The 18,528-nt window shown below is 49.4% G+C and overlaps 1 protein-coding gene across 5 annotated transcripts in view; it reads left to right on the top strand.

Moving 5' to 3' along the window:
- LOC119169183 (pseudouridine-5'-phosphate glycosidase) overlaps nt 1–18,528 on the top strand; it is a 2,087,124-nt gene that overhangs the window by 1,850,972 nt on the left and 217,624 nt on the right. For all 5 annotated transcript variants that reach the window (XM_037420298.2, XM_075886270.1, XM_075886274.1 and 2 more), the window contains one exon: nt 18,045–18,118. In XM_037420298.2, the coding sequence (XP_037276195.2) occupies nt 18,045–18,118 (74 nt within the window). The remainder of the gene's footprint in view (nt 1–18,044; nt 18,119–18,528) is intronic.

Here is an 18,528-nt window from a genome sequence, read left to right as displayed (position 1 = left end):
TCTTGAGGTCTAACCCTAGAATTGCCTTTGTCGCTGTTCCCGGATTATCTATAATCTGATGTTTTAACTGTAGCATTGCGTTTTGCGTTGAGAGGTTCCTCCTGTATCCTATCATTGTGGGTGGAAGCGCATACGAGTCCTCGAGATAGGTAGTTATCCTATCCAGAATCACGTGCTCCGTGAGTTTCCCCACGCAACATGTGAGAGATATGGGTCTCAAGTCCGCAATCTGCAGTCGCTTGCCTGGCTTGGGTATTAACACGATTTTTACCGTCTTCCATTGCTGTGGAATCTGTCCTGCCTTTCATGATTTTTTAATAAATTCAGTTAACTTAGTTATGGACTCGTCATTCAAATTGTGTTGAGTTTTGTTTGTTATGTAGCTTGTCGCCGCTTAGAAGGTCCGTAAGGGGCGCATATACGGAAGCAAAATTTCTAATAAAGCGTCGGAAGTATGACGACAAGCCAACAAAACTTCTAAGTTCCTTTAAGTTTTTTGGCTTCGGAAAATCGGTGACTGCTCGAAGCTTGGCGGGGTCGGGAAGTATGCCGTCCCGCGATACGATGTGACCAAGAATGGGGAGCTGCCGGGCGCCAAAACTACACTTCTTAAGGTTGAGTTGAAGGCCGGCGTCGGCGAGGCATGTGAGGACGTGCTCGAGACGTTTGAAATGGGTGTCGAAATCGGTGGAAAAGACAACTACGTCATCGAGGTAGCATAAACATGTGTTTCACCTGAGGCCTCGTGAAATAGTGTTCATCATTCTTTCAAAAGTGGCTGGAGCGTTACAAAGACCGAAAGACATAACGGTAAATTTGTATAATTCATCAGGTGTGACAAATGCTGTTTTCGGTCGGTCAGATGCTTCCATAGGTGCTTGCCAGTATTGAGACCGTAAATCCAGCGAAGAGAAGTATTCGGCTCCCTGCAAACAGTCAAGGGCGTCGTCTGTTCACGGCAACGGGTAAACTTCCTTAAGGGTGATCTTGTTTAAACGTCGATAGTCCACACAGAATCGAATGGAGCCATCCTTCTTAATAGGAACGACCAGTGACGCCCAGGGACTGTTAGAAGGCTCTACAATACCCCGCTGAAGCACGTCAGCAACCTGGTCGTCAATAACACGGCGCTCCGATGCTGAGACTCGGTAGGGGCGCTGCCGTAGAGGCGTATGGCTTCCTGTGTCAATCTTGTGAGATATGTTCGATGTGCGACATAAGCCAGAAGCGTGGCTGTCAAAAGAAGCACGAAACTTTTGCAGCAGGTTCACCAACTTGCTTCTTTCTGAAGAAGACGTTGCGACATTGATGGAGCGATGGAAAGCGTCAAAGAGTGACTGGTCAACAGCAGAGTCAGAAATGAGTGCGCTGAGGTCCATGGAAAGGAAACTAGATGGAGCGTCAAAAATGTGACGGGCGTCGTTCGGATGCACGTGACCGAGACATTCACCATAGAATAAAGGTAAAGGCCCTTCTAGCGTATTGTACACAAGCGTCTTCGTGACGCCATGGTGAAGAGTAAGGAGAGCAACGGGTAGTGGAGAACATTTGCGTTGAATGAACAGGGCAGAGGGCGTAAATAGAACATCACCGTCGGAAATAGCGTCACACGACACAGTCACCAGCAGAAAAGAGCGCGGTGGTACGGTGGTGTCGTTGGAAACAGACAGTTTATAATACGGCAGGGAGGCTTCGACAGCGTCAACATCAGGAAGTGCAGACAGCTCAAGTTCAGCGCGACAGCAGTCAATGACGGCATTATTATTCGCAAGGAAGTCCCAGCCGAGTATCATTTCATGGGAACACGAAGGCAGCACTACGAATTCGACAATATACACAATCCCTTCAATGACGATTCGTGTGGTACAGGCTGCGAGAGGTGTTACACTTTGAGCGTTAGCCGTTCTAAGAGAGAGGCCGGATAATGGCGTCAGAACTTTGCGGAGTTTGCGGCACATGTTGATGGAAAGGACGGATAGAGCGGCTCCGGTGTTGACAAGCGCCATGACGACGATACCATCGACTGACACTTCAATGACGTTAGCTGGACAGGGGCGAAGACTTGTGCATGTCGACGCGGACGCAGTTCGTGCTTCGGGAACTGCGGCCGTTAGTTTTCCTGGTCGGTGGGTCCGGAACGGCGACGCATAGGGGAAAGTGAACGTCAACGTGAAGATGGGGAGCGGCGGGTGGAACCGTGTGGGCGATCAGAAGGAAAGGAAGAGGAAGGAGGGCTTGAAGGCGTTGAAGAAAACTGAGGGTCGAAAGAGGGCATTCGTCGAATGTTCTGAGCAGCCTTGCGACGACGACAATAACGTGCCACGTGGCCAACACCGCCACAAGCAAAACATATCGGACGGTTGTCGTGGGTCCGCCATTGGTCGGAGTAGACTATGACTTGCGGCTGGGGGGCAGAAAACTGTGGCCGAGGTGGTATCGGCATAGGCGGCGGTGAATAGGTCGGCGGCGAAAAGGGCGGCGACGAATACGTAGGCGCTGGCTAGAACGCAGGCTGTCGAGGTCGAGCAACGGCCTCGCCGTACGTGAGAGGTGCGGCGACTGGCGGCGGTTCACGGGCGGTAGGAAGAACTTGTGCGACCTGGTCTTGAATGAAGTCGCGGAGTGTAGATGTCAATCTGCGTGGTTGATCGGGTACGCAGGACATCAAAGAGAGCTGACGAGCGACCTCGGCGCGGATGAACTCTTGGATCTTGGAGAGAAGAGGGGCATGGTCTTCTCCTATGCCAAGGGTGGACAGGCTGGACGAAGAGTTGTCGAGTACCGAGGGACGTCGGGTAGAAAGACGTTGCCTGCGCAACTCGTCAAAACTCCGGCATAACTCGGTCAGTTCTAGGACAGTGCGAGGACTCTTAGAAAGCAACATTTAGAAAGCGTCGTCCTCAATGCCCTTTATAATGTGCTTGATCTTAAGCTCTTCGGACATAGACTCCTTGAATCGCTTGCAAAGGTCCAGAACGTCCTCAATAAAGCTTGTGAAATTCTCACCAAGCTGCTGGGACCGAGTATGCAAGCGTTGTTCGGCACGGTGTTTGCGTACCTCAGGCCGCCTGAAAACTTGTGTGAGGCTCGTTTTGAAGACTGACCATGTAGGGAGTTCCACTTCGTGGTTTATAAACCACAGCTTGGCCACGTCCGCAAGCTAGAAGGAGACGTAGGCCAACTTGGCGGCGTCATCCCATTTCTTGTGAGTACTCACTCGCTCGTACATTGAAATCCAGTCGTCAACGTCCTTTTCTTCTGTGCCTGAGAAAACAAGGGATCTAGCAGGCGCAGAGAACCGGCGCAAAGAATAGTAGGCGGTGCCGGTGGAGGAGTTGAAGCGACGCTTGCGTCGGTAGGCATAATGGAAGGTAAAATGCGATTTCGAAGCTCCAGGGTGATCGAAACCCAGCAGACTCCACCACTTGTAACGGGGTTTATTTGCAGATCAGAACGCAGAAGGCGAAGCAGTCAGCAGCGTCCGGCCAAGCGCAGCAAGCACGAACTTATGCTGATGGCGATGCCCCTGAGGCGCCGAGAAACGCTGCTGAGGCCCCTCTTCTTCACTACAATCATGCCATCTGGTCCAAGTGCTGATCTAGTATTGAGTTTTTGCAAGACGGCCCTCACTTCTGCCTCCCCGATCTCGTTGTCTAAATCATCATTTGCCAGCCCTGTGTAATCAGGGTGTGTAACGGGAAGCGCTTGAGAGATGTATGTTTTCTTGATTTCATTCAGGAAATCCTGCTCTGTACTTTGATACCTTTGTATTAACCGATTAATATTGTGCCTTTCTGCCAACTTGTTTCCGTCTGGATTTAACAAATGTCTAAGGACGGTCCACGTTTTTGCCATTCCTATCTGGTTGTCCATGTCATTGCACTTTTCCTCCCACTGTTGTCTGCACAGCTGCTGGGCGTATTGCTCTATATCCCTGTTCAATTTAGCTATCCTTCTACGAAGTTTCCGGTTGTGCCTTTGGTTTTTCCACCTCCGTTGTAAACCTTCCTTAGCTTCCCACATGTGGAGAAGCTTATTGTCTACATACTCTAGCTGTGCCTCCGGTGGCACCGTTTGCGTAGCGGCTTCCTCGTCTTGTTTTAACTTTTCGGTCCATTCCTCAATACTCTGTCATTTTGTCGGGCTCCTCTCTAATGTTCCGGAACTTGTCCCAATCGACAAGTTTAACTTGTCTGCCATTTGCCTTCCGCGGTCCTGCCATCACCGTTATTTCAAGTATACAATGATCGCTTCCCAAGTCATGTTGCGTAATGGTCCATTGCGTGTGCAGTATGTTTTTGGTGAACGTCAAATCTTGCGTAGTATCCGCGCAAACGCTAGTACCTGTTCTTGTAGGAATGAATGGATCGGTCACGAGCGTCAGGCCCTCCTCCTGTGCGTCCAACAACAAGTTCCTGCCTTTCTGGGTTTCGATCCTGTATCCACATGCACCGTGTGGGGCGTTGAAATCTCCTCCAATCACTAGCGCCCGGTTGCCCGTTATAGCGAGGGTTTTTTGAAACAGCGTGCGGAATTTGTGCTTTCTGCATTTAGGACTGCTGTAAATATTCAATACAAAAAGACTGTCCTCTGTTTTCCGCGTCGGTATGAGTTCGAGGAGAATGAGATTTATTGCCTTGATTTCCGTGTCATGTTGCACCACCGCGTGATTTCGCTTAACGAACGTTGCTAATACCTTTGTCTCCCCATCAGCACTGCCGAATGGCTTATATCCCGACAATTTGGCCAGCTCGTGCGTTTCTTGCACCATTATAAAATCCGGGGTGCTGGAGTCTTTAAGATGTTGTTGAAAAATGTATTGTTTTCGATTATATCCTCGACGATTCCATTACCAAATGATGTAGCTATTTTGTCTGTTCGTGGCGGCGTTACAGGCTCTCTAATCCCTCGGTGGGCACCGAGGTCCTAGCGTACGGTTTGAAAGACGTCTTAACCAGGCCCCCACCACTTGGCTGCGATCCCCATATTGCTAGCTTGGCGTCAAAATCAGCCATCATTTGCTGCACTTTCTGCAATATCGTCTTGCCTAGCTCCTCGATTTTGGCCTCTATGTTTACCTCAAATCTAACTTCTTGTTCTTCGAGCTTAGTTTGCAATTTTCTTCCAATTTGTTCCATTTTGGCTTCCATGGTGTTTGCGAATTCCTCCTGTCTTTCTTGTGGCGTCACCACTGCTTTTGGTTTCCTTACCACGCTTTTAATCGGAGCGTTCTCTGGTTTACGTTTAACAGGGGTGAGGGCTGCTACCTTTTCGGCCATTGCTGCGCCTTTTTCCTCCATTATAACTTGTGAGGTTTCCTCCTTGCGTGTAACCTCTCCGTTATTCAGAAAATCATTTTCTTCCCTGAGTTTTCCAATCTCATTCATAAATGCGACATTGTTCTGCCTGATCTGCGCCAATTCGTTCTCTAGCGCCTTAATCCTACATTGAAGAGCAGCCTCTGCCTCCGCGCGCGCCCCGGAAGCTACATCAGCTCAGCTCACCTGGAAGGGTCCCGCGGGGCCACGGACGCCGCTCGGTCCTTTTGGGCTTTGGGATCCTCTTCCCTCCTGTGATCGGGGAGACCTGGTATTGCCGGTCTTGGGTCTAGACCTCGATCTAGACCTCGATCTGGACCTCGATCTGGATCTCGACATAGATTTGGTGGTAGTAAACGTAGAGCGGTTTTGTTTTGTGCTTGAAGCTTGGTAAAGGCTTCTGGTCTGGATGCTTCCCGCGTCCGATGTTCCGATCGTTGAACTGAGTCGTCCCATCTTTGCATGTGAAGTGCTTTCGCTTCCGGCTCGTAGTAAAGTCTCATAGTTCCGTCTCGCTTCCGTCTTCCTCCCGTCGGGCTCGTTCCCAGCGGCGTCGTTTCACCAGGTACGGTACCTTGAATGTGGCCTTGCAATGACGATCTGCTGTCGGGTGGTCTTTGCCACACAGCTGGCACTTCACTTCGCACTCGTGCTCCTGCGGTGGGTTTTCAGTGCCACACCCTCTGCATATTCTGTTATTCGGGCTCGGGCAGACGTCAGCTCTGTGACCAAGGCGTCCACACTGGTAGCACACGTCTATTTTTTTGCAGTATAGTGAGCACTTGACCAGTGCTCTTCCGTAGCTCACATAACTTGGAACGCGATGCCCATCGAAGAGGACGATGACGTTCGTGGTGTTTCCCATTCTCTTGGGCATGAGGACTGTCGGATTTCTCGGTGTTACCAGCATTTCCACGATCTCTCTTGGAGACACGTCCTGCGTTACTCCTCGGATCACCCCTTTAGATGTATCTTCCGGAGCTGACTCGTACGCATTCGCTTCGAATTCCTTGTCCCCAATCTTCAGTTGAGCGATGGTTCTGTATTTTTCGGCGCGCTTCTCTGATGGTGTGCTGACCACTAGAATGTTCTGTTTATAGTTGGCACATACCGTGTCTTCTTCGGATTCATTCCTGGGCATTTTAACGGCGTTGGCGACGCAGCATTCAAAACGATTGATCCCGTAGTCAGTGACCTTGAAGCCGTCACGTGGGCACACATTTATCTTGTAATCTTCCTTCGGCAGACGGGGTATCCTGCTCGCAGCCACAATTTGTCTTGCTCTCTGTCCCTTCCCCTACCTATTACTGACCGCGTTCTCGCTTGAGAAGTGCGTTTTTTGGTCCTTGGCTTCATGCGTTGTGGTTTCTTTGTTGGCTCGTCCTCTTCTGTTCACAAGGCGCCAACCTGCTTCGTTCTCATACTCTTGTTGCGTGATATCTTCGCCATCCACGCTCATCGTAGCCATCCTGTGGCATTAACCCGAGAAGATGCGACCTTGAGGGGGCTCAAGACGCCAGCGTCCGTAGGCTAGGCCAAGCGCATTATGCACAGCAGCAGGAGGCAACGGCATCGTGCGTTCGTTGGCGTCACAGAATAGTGGTCGATGTGCCGAAAATTAACCGTCCACCTACTTGAGAGTGGTATCGCGGGGTTCCGTGGACCTTCTACTTTCTTCACTGTAAGAAGGCGTCCGTCAATTCTTCGATTTCACGCTGAGAATCACTCCACGCAGGACATGACTCTAAAACTTTTCGGACATTTTAATGCCAATACTGTATAAGTTTAGTTTTTATTTATGTTCTCAGCACGCCACCAACGTTTGCACATGACAGTACATGGCTGCTACTGCTAGGTACCACATCAAAACAACAAATATATGGTTTCCATAAAAGTCAACACAGCACATTGATAGAGTACGCGACTTCATGGCGGCAGAATGAGAGAAGTGGTTATAAGAGGAAAAAGAAGAGAAAAGTGAGCCCCGTAACTGTCTGCATCCAGGTCCCACACCTTAACAGTAGCTGACAAGGAATGAGAGTGAGGAGGGATTAAAAGAATTGGGTTAAAGGTATATATTGTGACGACGCGAAATTGACGAGCAAGAGATTGACGAGACTCACGGCAATATATATATAGGGAGATATGAGCTAGGACAGCGAGCGAGGACATATAAAGGATAGGAGAGATAGGAAAGATGGAAACATGATCACAGGAGTCCAAGGACGGGGCACTTGTCGAGAGCTCTTGCCAGCGTCAGGAGATGGCATATGGCAAGTCCAGTAGGTCAGAGCTACGCTGTCGTCGGAAATCGGCGTCAGGAGATGACGTAGGGCCAGCGCAGTCGGCCAGAGCTACGCTGACGTCGGAGATCGCGAGGGCACAACCGGTCGCAACGGAATCCAGCGAGCAAGTCCGGCAGAATGAGACCTACTTTGAGGCATACGTCGTACACGGTGTTATCAGGGAGGACCCGAGAAATTGATTTCGCAGAGATTTGGGCGTACTCCTCTTGCGTTCTCTGCTCCACATCATAAACTTGACTAACGAGCTTTACTCCTTTTGTGTGATTCACTTCTTGGAAGTGCTTGTCTAGCTCAGAGATTTTTGTGAAGCCGCAGAGCAGGTGGTACTTTGTGAGGTGACTCAATAGGTGTGCGCACTCTCTGCACGAGCACGTAAGTGAGCCGAAGTGCAATGGAGAGAAGGAAAAACGCGCCACCTACATCCCCGATTTCTACGTTTCTATCAAAGATGGCGCTTCCTGTCCAGAGTCGCGATGGATTTGAGAAGCGATTGAGAGAAACGGGGGAGGAGCGTTGGGCTAGGAAGGTTTTCAGCTACTTGTACATAAAGAATGTCGATACAAAATGGAGGAAGCGAACCAGGAAATGACTGGTAAATACTTAGAAAACAGCAGGTGGCCAAACCAAAAAGAACTATCGGTTAAGAAGAAAGTGAAGAAAACGGAGACTGACATGTGGAGAATGGGCATGATTAAGAAGTCCGCACTAGAAATCTATCGAACTTTTAGCAGGAAATCGCCAAAGAAAGGATCTATGATAATACTCGGGGTAGTTCTCTACTGTTTGAGGCCAGGACGGGAGTACTGCGAACCAAGACATATCGGGCTAAATATGAAGGGGTAGACACAGTATGCAGTGCGTGTGGAGAGGAAGAAGAAACTGCCGAACACTTGATAATGTTCTGTAAAGGGCTTCACCCTATAGTTCAGGATGATGGCGCAGAGTTTTTCAAAACACTGGGGTTTAGAGACCGGGAGGGCAAAATAGACTTTAAGCGGGTAGACTTAACTAGAAGGAGGTTATCTGGTTGGTGGCTAAAGTCAATTAAGGCACGAGTGAAAATTAAACTCTTCACTGCAAAGTACGACTCCTCAAACTCACTTTTTAAAGGAAAAAATAAATCTAGTTTTTGGTTCATTAAGTAATACGGCTTGGTGGCGCTTGCCACCACCCGATCTAAAGGGTACAGCCATATCCATCCATCCATCCATCCATCCAGCGCAGCGCCACCATGCGTTGCTTTGGCTTTTTATACGAAAATCGGTATGGCATAACATGACTGTATGACGAGCATAAGTTACTAGTGATAGCATGAAAATTATGATATATATCATGAATATAATGATTTACATATTATCATCTTCCTCCTCCTGCGGTAGTTTTCTTCACATGACATATCGCAGATCCCACGGCAGATCCCACGTACAGTGGGAATCGACAATATGCGAAGCACGAATGAGAGAGGTTGATATATCACTTTAAAATCAACACAACGTTACGATGTGGAAGTAAATAATGCCATACATGACTTCCGTGTCATGATTATCACGTTTGGATGTGTCGTTTACCTTCGTCATCTATTCACGTCACGTGATACCAAATCTAGTATGTGTGGAGCTAGCGGAATTGCAGTGAGCACGCATATGAGCGTGGTATGTTGTCATGTTCTTACATGACATACGTGTCAGGATTATCATGTTTGCACCAGTCGTATACTTTCGTCATCCATTGATGTCACATCACACCAAATTTAATATATGTGGAGCTAGCAAAACGGCAGCGAGCGCTTCACGAAGCACCCAATATACTCCAATGTAGCGTCGACGTATATTGACACACGAGACGGGCGCGACCAGCGTCCGTCGGCGCGGCCCGACGGCGACCGGCGCGAAATGCGACATGCTGCATTTCGCACCGATGCGTTACCCAGACACCACTGCGTCTCCCTCTTTTCTTGGCGGGGGGACGCTGGACGCGCTGAAACGCGCATGCGTCAAAGCAACGAAGCGTGGCGCGCGCCTGCGAGTGTATGGCAGGACCGGCGCCTGGCGTGGCAACGTTGGCGTGACCCGACAAAATGAACGCCGGCCACTACGCTCACCGCGTCACGGCGAAATGTATTGACTCCTTGACTGTGGCATGTAGTCATGTCTCACATGACACGCATCTCATGATGATCATGTTTGCACCATGCAGTCACATATCTTCGTCATCTATTGGCGTCATCATCATCATCATCATCAGCCTGACTACGTCCACTGCAGGACAAAGGCCTCTCCCATGTTCCGCCAGTTGACCAGGTCCTGTGCTTGCTGCTGCCAATTTATACCCGCAAACTTCTTAATCTCATCTGCCCACCTAACCTTCTGTCTCCCCCTAACCCGCTTCCCTTCTCTGGGAATCCAGTTAGTTACCCTTAATGACCAGCGGTTATCCTGTCTACGCGCTACATGCCCGGCCCAAGTCCATTTCTTCTTCTTTATTTCAACTATGATATTGTTGCGGGTTCGCGGCTATGCAGCTATGCGGGCGGTGCGAAGAAGAAGACGACGACGTTTTTGGGCTGTTCGAAATACACAACGGCTGCCATCTTGACTGCTGGAGTACTTTTCTACTCTAAAGTAGTAAATACATTCGCAACATTTTGGTGGTGGCGCTGGGTACGACGCAAGACGGAACTTCGAAGCGGACGTGTTCTCGACTGCCCGACCATGGCAACAGAAACCAATTCTGCCGCTCCTGTTTCAGCCGCGACTCCGGCGCAGCCTGTACAGCCGGTCGTATTGACGCAACCGCGCGACCCTGGCAACTTCTGCGGCACCGACCATGTTGACGTTGACGACTGGATTCCGAAGTTCGAGCGGTTTGCAGCAGTGTACCGGTGGGACCCTACGATGATGCTCGCCAACGTTGGCTTCTATCTCTGCGGAACAGCTGGCGCGTGGTTCGAGGCTCATGAAGCGGACATAACCAGCTGGGATACTTGCAAACAGAAGCTTCGTGACCTGTTTGGTAAGGCCGTCGGACGCCAGCGGGCCGCTTCTAAAGAACTCTCTGGTCGGGCACAAACTACGACCGAATCATATGTCACCTACATCCTTGACGTTCTCGCCCTTTGCCATCGTGCCGACCCCAACATGTCCGAGGAAGACAAAGTAAGCCATTTACTTAAAGGCATTGCAGATGATGCTTTTAACATACTGGTTTCCAAAGACTGTTCCACCATTGATGACATCATCAAAGAGTGCCGCCGATTCGAAGAGCTGAAGAGTCGCCGGGTCGCCAAGAATTTCTTGCGACTTCCGAACACGGCCGCTACGTCATCTTGCGAGGACCTTCAGCCGCCATGCAGTCAACCACATAACAACGAAAGTGTGGTTCGCATCGTTCGTAGAGAAATCGAGGCCGCGTCTCCGTCTTTTCTGACCCGCCCATCTGATGATCGACCAACGATCTCGTTGATCCAACAGGTCGTGAGAGAGGAGCTGGCAAACGTTGGGCTGCAGCCTGTGTGTTCGTTGACGGAACCTCGGGTCAGTACCATAGCGCCTTCTCCTGCACCAGAAAGATTCCGCCGCTATCGTGATCCTGCTCAGTGGAGGACACAGGACGACAAGCCTATATGTTTTCATTGTCATGGTGTAGGACACATCTCCCGCTACTGTCGTTTCCGCACGTATCCACCTCGGTCGTTTCCTGGCTATCGACGTGACGACAACCACCGGCCCCTGCAGTACAGCGCTCGTGACGATGGACCGTACAATGGCACTCCTGCGACACCAGTCCGCCGGTCCAGCCGTTCGCCGTCCCCGCATGACCGTCGCTCCAGGTCACCTCAGCACCGCCGCTATTCGTCGCCCCACCCTAGTGGACGCCCTTCTTCGGAAAACTGAGCAATGCAGCTCCCGGAGGTGACGCTGCATTGGACTCCCGACCTGAAAACCCTCTGCTGACCTTGACTACGGACAAGAACCTGCTTGATGTAGAAGTGGATGGCCTTCCTGTTACTGCCCTTATTGACACCGGCGCACATATTTCAATTCTGAGCTCTGACCTCCGTGCACGATTAAACAAGGTCCTTACGCCGCCAGAGTCCCTATTTGTACGTGTCGCTAGTGGAGCGACCCCGGCTGTGCTCGGAATGTGCACCGCGCGTGTGAGATTCGCCGACCGCCAGACGTCCGTTCTATTCCATGTTCTCGCTCACTGTCCACATGACGTCATCCTTGGACTCGATTTTTTGTCCGACCACTCCGCTGTAATTGACTGCTCAGCCGGCGTCGTGCAACTTGACTTGCCTGCGGCCACCGAAGAGTCGAAGATGGTACAGAACAAGCTTTCGTGCGCTGAGTTTGTTCGCCTCCCACCCCAAGCCCTAACTTGTGTCACAGTTGAACCATATCCCAGTGTTCCGGATGGGGATTACGTGGTCTTTCCCTCTCCCGGTGTTTTATTGGCCCGCAACGTTTCCTCCCCGTACACCATATTAACTGTCACAGCGAACAAGACGTGCCTTCCTCTTCTGAACTTCGGACTCAGCCCTCAAATCCTACCACAAGGCATTGTTCTCGCCACTCTTTCACCGTCACACGAGTGCCAGATCTCATCAGTGTCACGTGAACTGGCCACAGTCGCCTCGCCGAACCCGCATAGCACCGACGCAGCCAAATCTACACGGCTCAACAATGTAACTAAGATGATTGCCTCAGACCTCTTGCCGTCTCAGGTCAAAGACCTCACTGATCTTCTCACGAGCTATTCGGACATATTTGACTTTGACGGTAGGCCCATAAGTCAAACATCGCAAGTCAAACATCGCATTAATACCGGTGATGCAGCTCCAATTCACAGGCGTCCCTATCGAGTGTCACCATCAGAACGCCAAGTTATCCAACAGGAGGTGAATAAGATGCTCACAAAAGGCATCATAGAGCCCTCATCGAGTCCGTGGGCGTCCCCTGTAGTCTTAGTTAAAAAGAAGGACAATACCTGGCGTTTCTGCGTGGACTATCGGCATTTAAACAAGGTCACCAAAAGGGATGTCTACCCGCTTCCTCGTATTGATGATGCCCTGGACTGCCTTCATGGCGCAACCTATTTTTCTTCGATAGACTTACGCTCCGGTTACTGGCAGATCGCCGTGGACGACCTCGACCGGGAGAAGACCGCCTTTGTAACGCCTGACGGTCTCTACCAATTCAAGGTAATGCCGTTTGGCTTGTGCAATGCGCCGGCAACGTTCGAGCGGATGATGGACACGCTTTTGCGCAGCTTTAAATGGTCTATCTGCCTGTGTTATCTGGACGACGTGATTGTGTTTGCCCCAACCTTTAAGTCTCACCTCGAGCGCCTTTCCTCAATTCTTTCAGTATTTCGAGAGGCTGGGCTCCAACTTAATTCCTCGAAATGCCATTTTGGGCATCGCCAAGTTACTATTCTAGGGCATCTCGTTGACTCCTCCGGCATCCGCCCCGATCCCGACAAAGTCCGAGCTGTCCTGGATTTTCCTGTACCGACTTGTGTCAAGGACGTTCGAAGTTTTGTGGGCCTATGCTCATATTTCCGACGATTTGTCAGAAACTTCGCAGAGATCGCACGCCCCCTCACTGATCTTTTGAAGAAAGATGTACCATTTGAGTGGGGTCCTGATCAAGGCACGGCCTTTTCCCAGCTCATAACACTTCTGACCACGCCACCGATTCTCGCCCACTTCGACCCGTCTGCTCCAACCGAGGTCCGCACTGATGCTAGTGGCTACGGTATTGGCGCGGTTTTAGCCCAGCGTCAATCCGGTCACGATCGAGTTCTTGCGTATGCCAGCCGGCTCCTTTCTCCTGCCGAACGCAATTACTCTATTACGGAACGCGAGTGCCTGGCGCTTGTATGGGCAGTTGGTAAATTCCGCCCCTATTTATATGGCCGGCCTTTCACAGTTACCACTGACCATCACGCTCTATGCTGGCTTTCAGCCCTCAAAGATCCAACGGGGCGCCTTGCTCGTTGGGCTCTGCGCCTCCAGGAATTCACATACACAGTGGTTTACAAGTCTGGCCGTTTACACCAAGACGCCGACTGCCTCTCTCGGTACCCCGTTGACGCTCCAGATCTAGTAACCGACGACGCGTCCATCTGTATTTCCTCGCTCTCTGCTTTCGGCAACATGGGATGTGAGCAACGGCGTGACGCGTCCCTACGCGAGCTAATCGACCGCCTGAACACAGGCTGTACAGACAGTTCGCTTCGCATGTTCGTTGTCATAGACGGCATTTTATACCGCCGCAACATGCACCATGTGGGAAACGAACTACTACTCGTAATACCCACTCATTTGCACTCGACCGTACTTCAGCAACTACATGATGTACCAACGGCTGGCCACCTTGGTGTTGCCAGAACGTACGACCGTGTCCGCCGACGCTTTTTCTGGCCCGGCCTCTACCGTTCTGTACAACGTTATGTTAGGTCTTGTGAGTCGTGCCAACGCCGCAAAAGGCCAGCGGTACACCCCGCCGGGCTCCTTCAACCGATCGACGTACCTGCCGAGCCTTTCTATCGTGTCGGCCTCGACCTGCTGGGCCCTTTCCCTCTTTCTACCGACGGTAACAGGTGGGTCGCCGTCGCCATAGATTACTCGACCCGTTTCGCAATTACGAGACCTCTTCCAAGCAGCTGCGCTACAGATGTCGCCGACTTTTTGATTCAAGACGTCATCTTACATCATGGTGCTCCTCGTCAACTGGTCACCGATCGCGGTCGCTACTTTTTATCTAAGGTAATTGACGATCTACTTCGTTCTTGTGCAACCAAGCACAAGCTTACGACGGCCTACCATCCTCAAACAAACGGCCTCACAGAACGTCTGAATCGCACACTCACTGACATGCTCGCCATGTACGTGTCGACGGATCATCGTGACTGGGACATTGCGCTACCCTTTGTCACTTTCGCTTACAATAGCTCACGCCACGACACTGCTGGATATTCTCCCTTTTACCTTTTGTATGGAAGAGACCCGACATTGCCGTTCGACACGCTTGTACCCAACCCTACCGACCTGTCCACAGCATATGCTCGCCGCGCTATTAGCACCGCGGAGAAAGCCCGTCAGATTGCCCACCAGCGCCTTTCGGACTCGCAGCTCCGTCAGAAACGTAGCTATGACAGCCACCATCGGGACGTCCACTTTAGTCCAGGTGACCTCGTTCTTCTGTGGACTCCGTCGCGACATGTTGGTCTGGCTGAAAAGCTTCTACCCAAGTATTCCGGACCTTATCGTGTGCTACGGCAGGTAACTGATGTTACCTATGAAATAGCACCTCTAAACCCTTCGATACCTTCCACATCTTCCGACATCGTCCACGTCGCTCGCCTCAAGCCGTACATCTCGTCCAACACCTGCTAACAAGCGCCGGGTCGGCGCTTTTCGCCGCCGGAGGTCGATGTTGCGGGTTCGCGGCTATGCAGCTATGCGGGCGGTGCGAAGAAGAAGACGACGACGTTTTTGGGCTGTTCGAAATACACAACGGCTGCCATCTTGACTGCTGGAGTACTTTTCTACTCTAAAGTAGTAAATACATTCGCAACAATATCCTTAACCCCGGTTTTCCCCTAATCCACTCTGCTCTCTTCTTGTCTCTTAAGGTTACACCTACCATTTTTCTTTCCATTGCTCGCTGCGTCGTCCTCAATTTAAGCTGAACCCTCTTTGTAAGTCTCCAGGTTTCTGCTCCGTAGCTAAGTACCGGCAAGATACAGCTGTTATATAACTTCCTCTTGAGGGATAGTGGCAATCTACCTGTCATAATTTGAGAGTTCTTGCCGTATGTGCTCCACCCCATTCTTATTCTTCTAGTTACTTCAATCTCGTGGTTAGGCTCTGCGGTTATTACCTGCCCTAAGTAGACATAGTCCTTTACAACTTCCAGTGCACCATTACCTATCTCGAAGCGCTGCTCCTTTCGGAGGTTGTTGTACATTACTTTCGTTTTCTGCAGATTAATTTTAAGACCCACCTTTCTGCTCTCCTTGTCTAACTCCGTAATCATGAGTTGCAATTCGTCTCCTGAGTTACTCAGCAATGCAATGTCATCGGCGAAGCGCAGGTTACTAAGGTATTCTCTATTAACTCTTATCCCTAACTGTTCCCATTCTAGGCTTCTGAAAACCTCCTGTAAGCACGCGGTAAATAGCACTGGGGAGATTGTGTGCCCCTGTCTTACACCCTTCTTGATTGGTATTCTGTTGCTTTTTTTATGAAGCACTATGTTAGCAGTTGATCCCCTGTAGATTTCTTCCAGAATGTTTATAAATACTTCATCTACGGCCCGATTCCGCAGTGTCTGCATGACGGCTGATATTTCTACTGAATCAAACGCCTTCTCGTAATCTATGAAGGCTATGTAGAGTGGTTGGTTATACTCTGAGCACTTCTCTATTACCTGATTGATAGTGTGAATTTGGTCAATTGTTGAATAGCCTGTTCGAAATCCTGCTTGTTCCTTTGGTTGATTGAATTCTAATGTTTTCTTTACTCTGTTAGCAATTACCTTTGTAAATAGCTTGTATACTACAGAGAGCAAGCTGATCGGCCTGTAATTCTTCAAGTCCTTGTCATCTCCTTTCTTATGTATTAAGATGATGGCGTCACGTATTATTGGCGTCACGTATTACCAATTGGGCATATATGAAGCTAGCGAAACGGCCGGGAGGCCATCATGAGTGTGGCATGCAGTCATGTTGGTACAAGGCAGGCATGTCGTGATTATCACGTTTGGATGTGTCATTAACCTATGTCGTCCATTCGCGTCGCGTAACACCAAATTTTGTACATGTGAAGCTACCAAAACAGCCGCGAGCACTTCATGAGCTTAGCATGTAGTCATGTTGTTACATGACACGTATCTCATGTTTTTCATGTTTGTACCAGTATCATACCTTCGTCATTCATTCGCGTACCATAATACCAAATTCGGTATGTGTGACGCTAGCAAAACGGCCGTGAGGGCATGATGAGCGTGGTATGAAGTCATGTTTTTACATGACATGCATATCATCATTTTCATGTTAGGGTCTGTCGCTTGTGTTCGCCATGCAATCATGTCATACTATACCAGTTTTGCAACATGCCAGGTTAACGATACCACCACAAGAGCTGCTGGACCATGAAATGTAATCATGACATTCATGGCAAACATGTCATTATTTTCATGTTATGACTAGTCAAACATGTTCTTCATACAGTCATGTTATGTCATACCAAGTTAGGTATTGATACCATTATATAAAGGGCCAGGAGAACTAAATGTCGTAGGCGGCTAGATAGATAGATGGATAGATAGATAGATAGATAGATAGATAGATAGATAGATAGATAGATAGATACGCTCAAGGTCGCTGAAGTTTGCTAAAAATTGCGTCGCATTTAAAACTGGCATGGTATGCCATGACTGCATGGCGCTTATAAGTGACATGCCCTAACGTGAAAAACATGACACGCATGTCATGCGTGTCATGCGTGTCATGAGTACACGCCATACGCTCATGGTGCACTCGCGGTCGTTTCGCTAGATTCACATGTACAAAATTTTGTATTACGTGACATGAATGGATGAAGAAGATATATGACTTGTGCAAACACAATACTCATGAGATGCGTGTTATGTTAGAACTTGACTACATGCAACGCCCATGATTCATTGAAGGTGTTTCGCTTGCTTCACGTATACCAAATTTGGTAATACGTGACGTGAATGAATGACGAAGGTATATGACTGGTGGAAACGTTATAGTCGTGACATGCGTGTCATGTAAGAACATGGCTACATGTTACGCTCATAGCGTGCTCGCGGCCATTTCGCTAGCTCCACATACACCAAATTTGGTATCACGTGACATGAATAGACTGCCAGACGCAAGCATGAGAATCATCACGTGGAAGCCATGTACGACACAATATACATGCCTACCACTGCTGGCGCTAGTATTGCAAACGTTAGTGGTGCCATGGTTACATAACTATATACAACCTACTTGCATCTTATCTAGATACTTGAAGGTGCATAACATTTCTACTTCTGTTTAGTGCGTACTACGTCTGTCTGCCTCGTCCGCCTCGGCTTTGGCTAGGGGGCATGAGCTATCTTGTAGGTTGCTTGTAGGTTGTTGATATACCTTATATAGGAGATGCTAGTTTAAATTTATTTTACGTTTAGGGTGTTGCTGAGCTTTAGGCAGGTGATGCTAAGTTGTTTCTAGGTCATTTATACATTGCTGCAAAGCTTAAGTTACGTCGTTTTGCATTAGTCGTGTTGACGGCAGTCGATTTTGCATTCGACAATCAAGACTTTCGTTTCGAAACTGTTGCGACTAAATGAACCAGTGTGAGATAACTTGAGAGAGCTTTTTTTATTTATTGACGCAGGAACTCGTGAAAGTACGTCACTACCCAACATCAAAGCTCGACAGTGTGCAAAGTGTTTCTGGAGCAGGAGACTGGTGAGTGTTGTGCCTACTAATAGAATGACTACGTTTTACGTCACGGCTAATAACTGTGGTTGTTTTGCCAGTATGAGTGGCGATCTGCTTGTCGTGAGCAGAAGCCGAAGTCTGTTAGAAGTCTTATACAAGGTGTGTGATATGCAATGTTAAAGAAAGGGAGTGGCATTGGCTACTATAGGAGTTGAACAATAATGCACCCTGTGTTCGTTTTTAGAGGGCTCGGCTGCTTAGGGAGATCTGGAAATGTGGCAACAGAGCCTAGTTTGTATATATGTGCATCAAATTAGGCAGTATCGAGCGCAAGTATGTTATTCTTTGCGCTGGTTTCAAGGCTTATTATGTTTTGTGGTAGCGAAACACTTCGAGTAGTCAAATCTCAACTGTGTAGAAACAGAATCAAATACAGC

This window comes from Rhipicephalus microplus, chromosome 2 (assembly GCF_043290135.1).
Source record: "Rhipicephalus microplus isolate Deutch F79 chromosome 2, USDA_Rmic, whole genome shotgun sequence".
NCBI classification, from domain to species: domain Eukaryota; kingdom Metazoa; phylum Arthropoda; class Arachnida; order Ixodida; family Ixodidae; genus Rhipicephalus; species Rhipicephalus microplus.
The sequence above is the reverse complement of the archived record's forward strand: the minus strand, read 5'-3'. Positions and strand labels throughout refer to the sequence as shown.